The sequence below is a fragment of the Physcomitrium patens genome, chromosome 24 (assembly GCF_059467195.1).
Source record: "Physcomitrium patens ecotype Gransden chromosome 24, ASM5946719v1, whole genome shotgun sequence".
In the NCBI taxonomy this organism is placed as follows: Eukaryota; Viridiplantae; Streptophyta; class Bryopsida; order Funariales; family Funariaceae; genus Physcomitrium; species Physcomitrium patens.
In genome coordinates this window covers 2295638-2309515 of record NC_143433.1, presented here as the reverse complement: position 1 = coordinate 2309515, position 13878 = coordinate 2295638, and the positions used below count along the sequence as shown (strand labels likewise).

Below are 13878 nucleotides of genomic sequence, written 5' to 3'. Positions count from 1 at the left end.
AATTCATAAAAGTAACGGTTATTCCATAGTCAATGCAACATCTAAATAAATAAGCAAAAAAACGAATGGATAATCGTAACTATAATAATAATATCAAAGCACTGGATTCGAACTGTATATACAAATAAATATAAATTTACAAAGGGGGGAGGGTGAGTTGTGGATGAGTTGCGGCTGTAACAGGGAAATATATATACTGGGTAAGTTACCGGTGGTCTGACAAAGGGAAATCGGTCGCCGACCGAGAGTCGGCGGTGACCTCTCCACACCCCCCTCGGGCGCTCATCAAAGCCTTGAGGTATCACTGCCCTCGCTGCATCATACCCATCCCAGCCGTGCCTCTACAATCCGTAGCCTCCCATCGATTTTTCCCCTCTCCCATACAATCTTGCCTCCGCTTCTCGTCGCAAGGGTTTTAACGAGCCCAGCCTTGCGGATTTCGGTGCCGGAATGGCTACACTGTGGCCCATTTCAGTGCTGTAATTGAGCCTTGTCGAGTTTTTTGCTTTGTTTTTGGGATTGGGTCCATTGGCTTGAACCTGCAGGTGGCTTGGATTGCAGCGGGGCTGTAGTTGAGCGTATTGCAGAGGAATTTGCGAGAGAGAGAGGGGGACGCGATTGTGCGGTTGGCAGTGGGGGTTGATTTAGAGGGGAAGTTTGCGGGGTGGAGTGAAGTTGTTGGGGTTGATCAGTGTCTCGCAATAGGGTGGGATTTCAGCTCGATTTTCGTTCGTTGAGCTAGGTTGCGACGATCAGATTGAGTTGTTCTTCTTTTGTTTCCGTTTCATTTATTATCCTTTTGTGTGTAGTGTACATTGGGTGAAGTAGTGGTACAAGCGGCGAACTGCTATTGGTTTTAATTCCCTCTTCGCCCGCTTACGTCTGGGATTCTTGGATTTGGCAATGGCCATGAGGTTTTGCCTTCTGAAAATTTGGGGACGTTGGGGGTCATTGTAGCTCTGTTGCTGTATGTTTTAGTCGATGGGAGACGCGTGGTTATAGCTGAAAGCTATTGCAGCGCTGTTTTGTCAAGATTCGTGCGCATCAGTGCGGTTGTGGGTATGATATGTTGGGTGCGTCATTCTGGTCGCGGGGCATGAAAATGCAAATCGGTCACTGCTTCCACCGTGGTAGAGCTGCCCCTTGTATCTTCGAGTAGGCGGTTTTAAATTCATGGTGGAATTTTACACTCTGTTGCAGCAGAATAAACTCTGCAGTTTAGTCTTGTAGCGGCGGCATGCGAGTACTTTCGAGTGCGCAGGCCTCGTCAATTCGTGAATGTAGTGAAGGGATCGTCAAGAGAACAAAAAAACGTTTTTACACAAGGGTGGTTGGGTGGATGGGATTAGAGGTGCTTCAGTGGAGAGGAGTCGTATTCAGGTTGCCGTGGCTAAATCCCTCGTGTTAAGGTCGCCAATGCTTGAAACAGTGGCATTCTTCTTTGGATGCCTCGGGGGGAGGAGAAGTGTAATGCATTGGAGCTGGCCTTTCCTCAAAATCACATCTATTCTGAGAAACGGACATCCCTGATGAGTTCCTTTCCCTGATTGTGATCCTTGAGGATTATCACATGTAACGTTATTGAATCAGCACCGAATAGAACACGACCATTCCTTTGCGCATGATAGTTTGTATTAACATACAGCGGATTGTTCGCTGATTCAGCTTTTTAGCAGTCCGAAGTTTCGGACCAATCGGGGAGGGGGGGGGGGGGGGTTAAGAGCAACTCCAAGTTACGTCAAGTTAAGCAAAGAGTTTTTTGTTTGTTACTGGAGATTTGGACTGCCTCAGTCTTTCCTCTCTCTGGGTGGTCTAGAAATCTGTAAGCTAGCTATTAGACCATTCTTAGCTCACTGGAAACTATCATGGTCGAAGAAAATCTGAGAAGTTGATGACCTTCAGGTTGTTTGAAGATACATTTACTCTACCATTTAGCCCGAGTTAGATCCGATCTCTTCTTCCGTTTCAATTTTCGAAGCCTTGTTTTAATCAGTGATCAGATTCTTAAGTTCCAGTGCGGAGTGTTTCGTTATCATACTAGACAGTACTTAAACCTCTGTCAAAATGATTAACGGGCATGACATTTACAATGTCCTCAGCGCCATGGTGCCACTCTACGTGGCGATGATGTTGGCTTACGGTTCGGTGAAATGGTGGGGGATATTGACGCCACAGCAATGTGGTGGGATCAACAGATTCGTCTCCATTTTTGCTGTCCCTCTCCTATCCTTCCAGTTCATCTCCGGCAACAACCCCTACGCGATGAATTTTAGGTTCATTGCAGCCGATGCGGTGTCCAAGGTGTTTGTCCTCTTGTGCCTTGGTCTCTGGGCTCGATACTCAAAGCGAGGAAGCCTCGAGTGGATGATTACATTGTTTGTGCTGATCACGATACCCAACACTTTGGTGATGGGAACACCTCTATTGGCAGCCATGTATGGGCCCGGGCCTGGCGATCTTACGATCCAGGCAGTTGTCCTGCAGTGTATAATTTGGTACACCCTCTTGCTTTTGATGTACGAGTACCGAGCTGCGAAGATTCTTATCATGCAGCAGTTCCCAGAAAACGCTGGATCCATCGTGTCTTTCAAGGTGGACTCAGACGTTATGTCTTTGGACGGACGGGAGCCAGTGCTCACTGAAGCTGAAATAGGCGACGACGGGAAACTGCACGTCAAAGTTCGAAGGTCTGTGTCATCCAGGTCGCAGGGCATGCACTCCGCTCATCACTCCATGCCTTCGTCGAAGGCCCTGACACCACGTCCCTCCAACCTCACCGGCGCAGAAATCTATTCCATGCATTCTTCAGTGAATCTAACGCCACGAGATTCGAGTTTCAACCAGGGCGAATACTTCTCCATGATGGCGCAAAGGAGCCCCCACCGTCAGTCGAATTTCGACATCTCTGATGTTTACTCCCTGCAGTCATCTCGAGGCCCCACTCCACGAACTTCGAATTTCAATGAAGAAAATTCCAAGGATATGCACACTCACCACCGAGGCCTGAATTTGACTTCCCCGAGGTTTGTGCCTCCTTTGTATCGGAATGTTGCAGGAGGTCGAATGTTCATGCCACGAACCGGGCTTGGTGGATTGCCTGTCCATGGCAATGATCCCACAGGGCATGGATCACTAAGTACTCTCGGCACGCCGGGGATGGGTCCTGATGGTCGCACCATCTATCCGGGAAGCCAAACTGCCATCAGTCTTGTTACTCCCGGAGGTACCGGAAACATCGCTACCCCTCTTTCTTCTAGTCTTAACACCCAGATTGTTAACCCTGTTTATTCTCCACGGGCTTCTCAAATCGCTAAAAAGGTGAAAGACACAAGAACCTCTCCGAAATCAGACGAGGATGCCAAGGAGCTTCACATGTTTGTGTGGAGTGCGAATGCGTCGCCTGTCTCGGAAGCTGGGTTGCACGTCTTTGGAGGAAATGACACATCCGCTAATCTCCACCAAAGCTTTGACCCCAAAGAAGTGCGTATGCTTGTGCACCCGCAGTCGGACCTTCGCCACCCAGAAGGTAATTTTATCATCTCACTCATGTTTTTGCAATGTCTTTCATAGTGAGATCCACCTCTACACAAGCCCCTCTTCTCATGTCGCGCATTCAGTAGGAATGTCGAAAAGAATATGCCACTTTGTGTACAATAGTGGCCTTTCATGAAAACTTCTCATCTCCCACAGGAGTTCGTAGTGGATTTGGAAGGAGAGTAATGAAGAGTCTTGTCTTAGCGTGTCCTCACATGTTTCTAATTTTACAATCGTTATTGTTTTGCAGCGAACCCCAGAACTTATGATAATTATGCTCAAGAGGACTTCAGCTTCGGAAACAGGAATGATTTGAAATTGGAGGATCTTGACAAGGATGGGCCTAGGCTGGACAACAAGTTCGGTTCAACGTCCACTGCAGAATTGACACCCAAGGTACCCGAAGACGAAGCAAAGAAGAGCATGCCACCTTCGGCAGTGATGATCAAGCTCATCGCTGTCATGACCTTCAGAAAACTTGTCTGGAATCCAAATACTTACTCCAGTTTACTTGGGGTGATCTGGTCACTAGTTGCAAATAGGTAAACCTCCTTCTGGGTGAAACTGCTAATAAATGACGTGCATTCTTTGAGCTTAGTACTTGTGCCTACTTGTACATGACGTTAAGAGCAAATGTGTTCAAAACTTTCTTGCCATCACCAACTGAACATCAGATACTGCCTTCTTATTACAGCTTTTGAGTTTCATCCTTCTGACCACAGTGATTTTCGGCGCCTTTTTTCAGGTGGCATTTCACCATGCCGCTGATCCTCTACAAGTCCGTGCATATTCTTTCAGATGCAGGACTTGGGATGGCTATGTTCAGTCTTGGTAAGTCTTGATTGCTGTGAATTGCATGTGGACTGAATAGGTGCATTGCCTTTTCCACAATATAGGTCCTGCTGAAACCTCGAGCAAGTGAATGCCCTATGGAATTAGTCCGTATTCTTTAGTCTGGTCTGATAAACTAGTTTTCAATCATCCTTAACTTCTTGGTTGTCTTAACTCATGCACGATTCTTTGCAGGCTTGTTCATGGGATTGGGCGACCGAATTGTTGTGTGCGGACGTAAAATGGCAATATTTGGGATGAGTCTTCGATTTCTAGCAGGTCCAGCTGTGTTCGCTGCCGCATCTTATTTGGTGGGCCTTCGTGGTGTGCCGCTTAAAGTGTCCATAGTGCAGGTAGCCAAAGTCCCTTGACTTCTAATGTGCATACAAATTTCTCCACTAGTCATTGTTCCCAATCGCAGTTGCCCGTTTTCTTTCTGAATTGTCCTCGAAGCTCTGAAACTTGTTTCTAAAACTCCATGTAAAATTGCAGGCTGCCTTACCTCAAGGAATTGTACCATTTGTTTTTGCAAAGGAGTATGGAGTCCATCCAGAGATGCTCAGTACTGCGTGAGCACCTCTTCTTACTCGCAGCATGATTAGTCTGGACATGAATTTAAAATCCATTGTTAATGCACTTTATTATGACCTGATCTGTATGGCTGGCCTTTGAGTTAATGATTGGTTCTTCATTTGAAAGAAAATATTTGGATTTGCTTTCAGGGTTTATTGACCCTTTTCTCGTCCCGTTGGATGTACAGGGTGATATTTGGAATGCTTATTGCTTTGCCAATTACTATGGTGTACTACATATTACTTGGTCTGTGAGTGACTGGAAATGCCGCTTTTGGTTGGTCTAGAGGATGTCTCCAGCCCTTTGTTGAAGACTCGATGGGACTTTGTCACTTCTTGAGTATTCAATTGTACATGAGCACCAGGAGTGCTGAACCCCCAAAAGGTGCAGGGTTCGTATAAATTAACCTTCTTCCAATTTGATAGATCATTTAGATAGTACCCAAATTATCCAGTAACTGAAGACATAGCAACATGTTCTTGTGTATTTTATAGTTGTCCTTGAAACTTCAAGGGCAATAAGAGGAGCTGCTTTGTGGAGGTCCAACAGCATAGAAGGGCTGAGCCTAGACTGATCCATTGCGCTGATACTACGCCCTCCTACTGGTCTACTTAATGCTGGTGAGTCCAGTTGTAGATTTTCAGACCCTTGTGATGTCTACTTAAGTGGTGTTTGCCTATAAGCTAGTTGTTGCTCATTTTAATCCCAGCAGAAGTACAAATTCATCTAAAATCATTCCTTTCAACTATCATATTGTCTCCTACACTGGCGCATCAGTTCCTCACAAGATATCATGTGGCATTGTTATTGCAGGGATTATACGACAGATGAGGAATGGAGGCATAGATAATACTTGCATTAGACGAAAGCCTCTGTAGCCAGGATGCCTGTTGGGGGTTGTGCCCCTTCGGTCTTTCACATTCCATTGTTTAGGTACTACACGAAATAAAATTTCAGTTTCACAAACTTAATCTCTCAGACACTCCAAATTTTTGGTGGGGAGCATATTAGTTGATTCCTGAGAAACTGATGAGGGTATTACGCTATTTTGTGTATTTACGTGTTATATAGTCAAAATTGAAAAGACTCAATTGGAACTTGAAACTAATGTATTACTCCACACGCCTCCGCGGAAAATGGACTAGAACAAACAGGGATGGTGGCGAAGGTACAAACCGAAGAAATCTTTACCAGACTTGCCACTCTGACTAGAATCGGATACTGCATGGTTTTCATGCTCGCAATGTTCGGTAAAAAATTGAGAGAGAGATATTCTTGGATAAGCTACCAGATGCAAAAAGAGTAACTGCAGTGACGTGATCATGCATTGGGTTTGTTGACTGGTTTGCTTTGGCTCCCAAGTGAGTCCGGTACAATATATATATATATATATATATATATATGTCTTGCACCACACCTATCGAAACAAGCATGGGCCCCTCCAGTCTGCACTTTAGCAAACATTCTCTTTAGCTCTTGATAGTTCTTCATAGCACAATGTTGCCTGCCGCCACATTCTGCAGCCCACACACAAAAAAAAAATAATAAAAATAAAAATCATCCCAGCTTGTGTGAGACATTAGTCAACCGAGGAGTGATTTTCCAGGCTCTTATCCTGCATGCCCAGCTTTTCCTTGACAATAAGTTAGTGCTCCCCAACTGGCTCCAACCAGAGTGAAGTTTAAATGCATTGTTGTTGTTGTAGTAGTAGCTTTTGAGATGGTAGACATGGCTTTCGAGACAGCAGGACTTGGACCCACATATTTTAATTGCAACAACATGCAGAATCTAGATGGAAACAACTTAATGAAAATGGCTTCAGTTGGTGCACTTCAGGGGACAATGTGGACTCGTCCTTCTCTTCAACTCTCTTGTGCTTTGTGTTCCTGTCATTGCTACATTGATTTTTTTAAAATTAAGTTTTTTTATTTTCATTTTTTTATTTCTTTTGAAATTTGACACATATGGGTCACATTGAGATTTAATGCTGAGGCTGAGAGGTGCCTGCTAACCTGACTAGATGGTTGGCCATCATTTTTGTATTGTATAATTTTTTCAATTTTTATTGATGAGTTGAATTTAATTTTTTAATTTATTTATGTTTATTCATTTATTTTTCTTATATAGAGCCTTTCTTACCCTCAAAAGATTATATGATTTGATCTTCTCTATTGATTGTAATGAAATTTTAAAATTTGAAATCCCTAACTTGCATGGTCAAAATGCTAAGCAAGAAACCAATCTTGTATGTTTGAAAGTTCAAAATTTATTTTCTTGTGCCATATACATTGTAGGAATTAAAACCAAGAATATTGACAAAAAAACGTAATACTAGTTGGTGGTTAAATATTCTTAGTAGAAAAGAATCAATAACTTTGGATTTTTGATGCATTTATAAAAAATTGAAGATTGTAGCTTGGGATATTCTTCAAATAGTTAAGAATGAAAATAAATTTTATTAATAGAATTTAATATTTTTATCAAAATCATATTTTGTTCTTTCAATCTTATAGTACTTTTAAAGGGAAAATAATTCCACTTTTTATTATTATTGTAAATTTTGGTGATGGTTAAATTATTTATTTGGATTTTAGCCACAATATTTTTTGATTGAATAGTATAAAACAAAAGACACAAGCTATTTAATGGACTCATCCTATTTACAACTTTGAATTTATTTCTAGTATGAAAAATAGTTTAACAAAGTTAGTCAAGAATTTTATTCTATGATTATTTAATACTCTTGACCTTACAAAAAAATTTCTTGCTTTTGATGAGTCTTTATCTTCTTTGCTATACATAATTCTTGGTTGTATACTTTTGATATCAACTCTAATAAATTATAATTTAATAAATAAATATTTTCATATTTAAAATATATATTAAAAATTATCATTATAAAAATTATATATATATATATATATATATTATTTGCACATTGATTATTATTTTAATATTTTAGTATGTGTAGAATTATATTTTTGAAAAATGTACTTTGATGGACTTATTCAATCTCAACATTATCAGTTTCTGACCTAATATACATAATTTTAAAAATAAAATACTTTTTTTTCTATTAATAAAACTTACAATTTATTTTATATTAAATTGTATGATTACTTAAAAGATGGACCTTAGTTTGAACCTATAAGTTATACGTTATAAATTCTTTTTGAAAAATTAATTTATAAATAAGAGATATAATATTCTAGTTAAAATTTCTATTTGAAATATTGTCTTATCAAGTATATAAATACAAGTATCTGCATTCATTTTACATAAAATTTCTAAATATGAACCTAGTGCATTTCTATTGAATAAAACCTAAAGGATAAAACTATTTCGTGGTTACATTAGTATTTGATAATACTTCTTTTATCTAGAATTTTTTTGATGATTGTCTAAATTAATTTGCTACAAATTTTAGATTTTTGTATTTACTAATCTATTATTAAAATCCACATTGTTTTATTATATATATATATTTTTTGTGATTAACTAGATATAAATTATTTCTCTTCAGTTATTATTTTAAAATAACTTTGTTATTATTATTATTATTATTATTATTCTTATAATTCTATGATTTTTCAAAAATTACAAAAACTCTTATAATTTTTTTTATTAGAGATGTATTAAATGTATTCTGAAACTGAACCAAAATTATTCTTAAAATCGCAATTTCAGCCTTCATGTTATTTATAACATCTTCAAATTGTACTGCTATCATTATTATTACATTTATTTTAAAATTTAAAATTTTCTCAATTAACAACAACTCCCCAGTATTTATTTGCCTTTGTTGCAACAAATTCAAATATAAACACACTCAAAAACTTGCACCGTGTACTCATTCACAACATTAATATCCATTAGATGACAACATTAAACCAAATGAAACATTCACCATGAAACGCATGCCCCAATTTCAACCCAACACCCAAAAAAGTTGGGTGCCGATCACCAACACTCTACAAATACAAATTTGTAAAACCCAAAAAGAGGAGCTTAAAGCAACACGATTCCATGAAATGACAAGACACGTCAGTGACAGCGCTCAAGGACAACAAGTGGACCAAAACAAAGCTAGAATTAGGGTTGAAATCGGGGCGGGGGGGGGGGGGGGGGGTGGGTGGGTGTGTGTGAACACGATGATGTGCTGGTGCACAAAACGACGAGGAGCGTCTGGATCGTTTCATTACAAAGTGGGCGTGTCATGTGATTGAAATCCTGAGTTCTGTGTTGCAGAGAAGTCAGGATTGTATGGTTACAGAAATAACATCACTTGTGACCCAATCGTCTACCCACTGAAGGTTGTGAAAATAAGAGTAGATTTAGCACAGGATTTGATGGTCTGTATGAGAACGTTGTGAAATGTTGAATTGAACTGGAAGTGGGATTTTTTAGGGTTTTGATCCGAGTTGTAGGACACTCATGTATGCTGACAGCAGCACACCCTTCCGAACTGTTTCGGTACCCGAAAAGAATACATGAGTCGGAAAAAGAAGTTGGAGCTCTTCAACGTCTATAATGTTCCAAAAAGCTGGCTACCTGGGAAATTCAAAGCAGCACTTCTAACTGCCTGACTGCCACAATTGATGGAGGCAAGATCTGGAATCACAAAAAACTAGGTAAAACCTCACAACACACAGAACAGACAGCGGAAACTTTCCATAGCGAAGGTTATTAAATTCAGTGTTGTGCACTTTGCCGTGATTGCATTGTCGACAGGATCCCCATGGAGATGGTTTGTGCTTCAACGCATACGAAAAGTTAAGCACTTGAGACCAGAGAGTACTCTACCATCGCAGGTGGAGATTGTAGGTCCAGATATGAAACGTGGATTGCACCGCTGGTTTCTGCATGCTTCATCCAAAATTATCAGGGTTGCAGCTGTAGCGCCACCGACGTGGACGTAGGCCTGTATGCTTGGGATCTTCTTCATGTCTGTTCTCGAATTGCATGAGGCCCCCGCTCTATCCAGGCTTTATTTCCACACCATGGACTGCACATGAAGTGTTGGTTGCGACGAGGTTTCCACGCTGTCAGATCTCCGAAATGGCATCCATGTGGCCGCCTGGTTTCTCTTTTCTGCTTGCCATAAGATGGCCCCTCATCTCGTGATCACGAAAACGATCTCCAAGCTCACTTTTGCAGCGAACCTGAAGCTTTTGTTATATAACTGAAGATGTACTTTAGCCTTGGTGAGCAGCTTTGATTCAAGCCAGAGCGTCGCTTTCGGTGCTGTGCCCGAGACAATTTGGTTCACTCAACCACGCCCTCATGTTCATATCTTTTGAAGAAACGCTGAGCTCTATCGGCTGCCCATCATTGAAGCAAATGATATGCTATCCCTCGCGAAGCAACGAATGAACTGGGACATGAAGCCACCCCTGATCAGTATGTGGCTCGTTTGCAATGCATGGAATGAGAGGATTGTACATTGTTTATTTCATGCAACTGATTCTCCCTGGGAAGCACTTATTGTGTGACTGCTTTTGCACCATCTGGTGTAACTGAGTAAATGATCTTTTTCTAACTCTTGCGCTCAAATCCTAGCGTGTAAACATATCGCCAATTTCTCAGATTCGACAGACGCAAGTGACAATTTCCAATGGTCGGAAACCTGACAAAAACAAGGACCTCGGTGTCGACATCAGAATTCAGAAGCCGATGAACCCACGACGTGATGTTTGGCGGTGATTTTACAGCTGCTTTTTTCCATGTCCTTGCTCTTCGAGGCGAAGCTTTCGAACAAAGGACAACAAACTCACTAAGCACCCCTGATGTTTTTACAGCGTCAAACCATGGATATAATGTGTGATTCTTTTAACGAATTAATTTTGATCATTCAAAAAAGTTCATGTGTGCAGTATGTTTCTTTTTAAATACACCCTTCATGGGCTTCCAGACTGCCAAAGTTTGCAGCTAGGGATGGATCAGAGAAAAGGGGATTCGCCATAGATGGAGGTTTGTTGCGATGCTTATGTCTCATATGCGTCTTTCACAAGAACATGAAGAAATAACGCCACATAATACCTGGAAAAAGAGAGTGAGTATCCCCATCAAGTGCCTTCGATTTGATTGTAGTGCCATGTTCCTACGCAGTCTGATATCATTCCACATTGTCCCATGTTAGTGGCTTTGCATCCCGGCATGTATCCAAAAGGGTCCAGAGAAATAGTTGAAATAATAAAGAGTTACTCATGCAAAGCTCCCAATAATTGTGGTATAAACATTCAATGCGAAATACTGCATCGCAATTCGAGCTTTTGAGCATTCAATTGCGGGTACGTTGCGTGCGAAAATATCTAGCATATGCTAATTTATGTAGACCGCATTTAGCTATTGTTGGTATGCAAGCAGCTTGACTCATGCCAGTGTCTGAAATTCATGTACCCTGGTCTCTCAAAAGCTGGAAAAACTAGCACAGCCTGGAATTCTCCACCTCTCTTCCAGCTACTGACGGTCATTCTGCTGCTGTGTCCAAGCTAAATACTGTGCATCACATGGCTGTGCCTAGTCTGCGTTTTGTAGGGTCAGTCGGAGAAGCCCTCCAGAGCCCATGAGCAGAACTTTTGTTTGCATGCTCATGTCATGTCAGTTGCGGTAACCACTGGTGGTGATAACGACGAGCCTCGAGAGAACCCTAGAGAATCCACCGAAACCATATTCCTTTCCTCATTCGGCAACGTGACAACAACAATCTGTTGGGCAACTTTAGTCGAGTCTTTCTTTTTTCTCTTCTCTCTCTTTTTTTAATTTTTTTAATTTTTTAATTTTTTAATTTTTTCTGCGTGTGTGTGTCTGAATATGGTTACAGCATAAAGAAGGACTAATCTCGCGACATGTACAATAAAATCTCATAGAAGCTGAGATATGCAGATAACCCTCACCGTCCTGTTGCTGTGGTACGTAACGAGAACACCAAAACTGCAGTAATTCGTTTCGCTTGCCCCATGAACATTGGTAGTTATATTAATCGCACATCAAGACGTGAATTCGAGGGCCTCGGCACCACCTGCAACTTAGAAAATCTACAGTTGCTTCCACCAGATTCTGATGAAGGCGCAACCCTCAAGTGAAAGGGTCATAAACTCTGAATGAGAAATATTTGAAGATATTCAACATCATCCTCGGCACACGAGTACATCCTCTTTCGATCTGTAACTGGGTTACGATGTAAGGTGCCATTTTTACTGCAACAATGCATCCATGACTACCAAATCGACATATAAAGGCCTTTTTTATGGGGCTATAGTCACTATGGAGCAACGAGGGAGCGGCTTTTCTTGCACAGCTGGTATCGATGTATCCTTCGAGGGAATGCAGAAACGTAGCCAAGACAACGGCGGTGAGCCGTAGACTGGGCTTCACCAGGTTCACTTGAACAAGCATGTCTTTTTTCCTGCAACTCATATGTAGCAACATCCTCATGTCTGCATATATATCCTCCATAGCTGCCAATCTTCGAACACTGTTTTGTTCGCAAAAGCCGGCGCTGCTCACTCCATCATCCCGGGGCGTGAAGTTGATTGGCATCTGGACTGATTTGTGATCACAACGTTGTGCTCCATCGCCAAATTGGGGCTCTCAGAGCGAGTGATACACTTTGGAGATCGAACAAAGGGAGAAAAATATGAAGCCGAGCAGTGGATCTGTTGATATAAGGCTGTTGCTCATGCTCCTACTCATTCTATCAGTAAACAAGAGTTGATACCGTTTGAGAACATGTGTGTGTGTGTGTACATATATATATATGTCTTGAAAACTTGCAGGTATGTACATGAGAAATAGTAATAACATGCACAGATTTTTATACAAAGAGCTTTCCGAAGTGAATCTATTCTGAATTTGTATAATCTAAGGTGTGTAAATTTTGCTCATATATATGTAGACAGGTGATGGTCTACAATGGTGTTTTCAATGTGGAAGTGAAGCTTTTCATGTCCACTTCCTAATTGGAGGATCTATTGACATTATAAACATCTCCATATCTCCACCTGAACAATTTTTTCTTCTTTTCTTTTTCTCTTAGAATCAATTATACAAACAACCTCGTTTCCATGCATGCAAACTCCATGAAAAATACACATGATATTAAATTCAAGACTTGAAGAAGTGAATGTAGATCCTTCGCGATTGGAAGTACTTGTTCATATCCTCAACTTATCTCACTGGAGATTTCTACCCATCACGACTTATTATTCAAATTGTATCTGAAATGTTGAGATGAAGAGCTCATGCATTTAGTGAAACAAATGTATTTAGTGAAACTTAACAAATGTACACTGCAGCCGAGCATTTCTAATTTGGAATGATATGGGTCAGCAGTGAAAACCTTGTGAATCATTTCATTAAGCCTTCTTAGAACACGAAGAATTCAAAATTGTGCATTATTGAAAACCATTTTCATGTTTAAATTAGAACCGAGCTACCTAGCTCATCAGAAGAAAGACTACCGCAGAGAAGGTCGGTAACAGAACGAGCTACTGCTATTAAAATAGAGAAGAGAAGAAGGGCAATGAGCTCGAAACTCACTCCAGCTCCATGCAGAGACTCAACAGCTGCAGTGCCCTTTTCAGTTGTTGAGAGAATGCTTCACTTTGTGGCAATAAAAAGCAAAGCAAAGCGAAGGATTTTATTGGGTTGTGTGATCATCTAGCTTACAAGTAAGGTTGTGTGTACAAAAGTTTACTGATTAATTCCATTTTTCGGTTCTGTAAACATGATCTTATTAAAGTAACAGCTCATTTTTGCTATGTTGGTAAATTGCTGCCTTTTGTGAAGAGAGACGCATTTGGAGGTGATTAACCTATGCTATGTTGGATAAGTGAAGAACTTTGGAAACCTGATTTTTTTTTAAAGCTTGATTGTTTTGATTATTTTATAATTGGAGTATTCGAATGTATCTTTGTTTGTTGCTTTTTTTTTTTTTTT

At 40.7% G+C, this 13878-nt stretch overlaps 1 protein-coding gene and 1 long non-coding RNA gene across 4 annotated transcripts; both read left to right on the top strand.

Moving 5' to 3' along the window:
* Positions 1 to 329: 329 nt before the first annotated feature.
* On the top strand, positions 330 to 5904 carry LOC112276308 (putative auxin efflux carrier component 1b). The gene is made up of 7 exons (XM_024507488.3): positions 330 to 3526; positions 3785 to 4076; positions 4280 to 4365; positions 4561 to 4718; positions 4858 to 4934; positions 5126 to 5558; positions 5752 to 5904. Exons 1-6 carry the CDS (start codon positions 2065 to 2067, stop codon positions 5190 to 5192), a joined length of 2142 nt encoding a protein of 713 aa, XP_024363256.1. The 5' UTR covers positions 330 to 2064; the 3' UTR covers positions 5193 to 5558; positions 5752 to 5904.
* Positions 5905 to 9085: 3181 nt separating this feature from the next.
* Positions 9086 to 13592, top strand: LOC112276556 (uncharacterized). 3 transcript variants are annotated; one of them, XR_016500674.1, is made up of 4 exons: positions 9086 to 9569; positions 9670 to 10990; positions 11762 to 12716; positions 12977 to 13592. It is a non-coding gene; the product is annotated as an uncharacterized LOC112276556 (long non-coding RNA). The 3 variants fall into 3 exon arrangements; XR_002968091.3 differs by lacking the exon at positions 12977 to 13592 and having other exon boundaries at positions 11762 to 11849; positions 11995 to 12928; XR_016500673.1 differs by lacking the exon at positions 12977 to 13592 and having other exon boundaries at positions 9087 to 9569; positions 11762 to 12931.
* Positions 13593 to 13878: the final 286 nt, after the last annotated feature.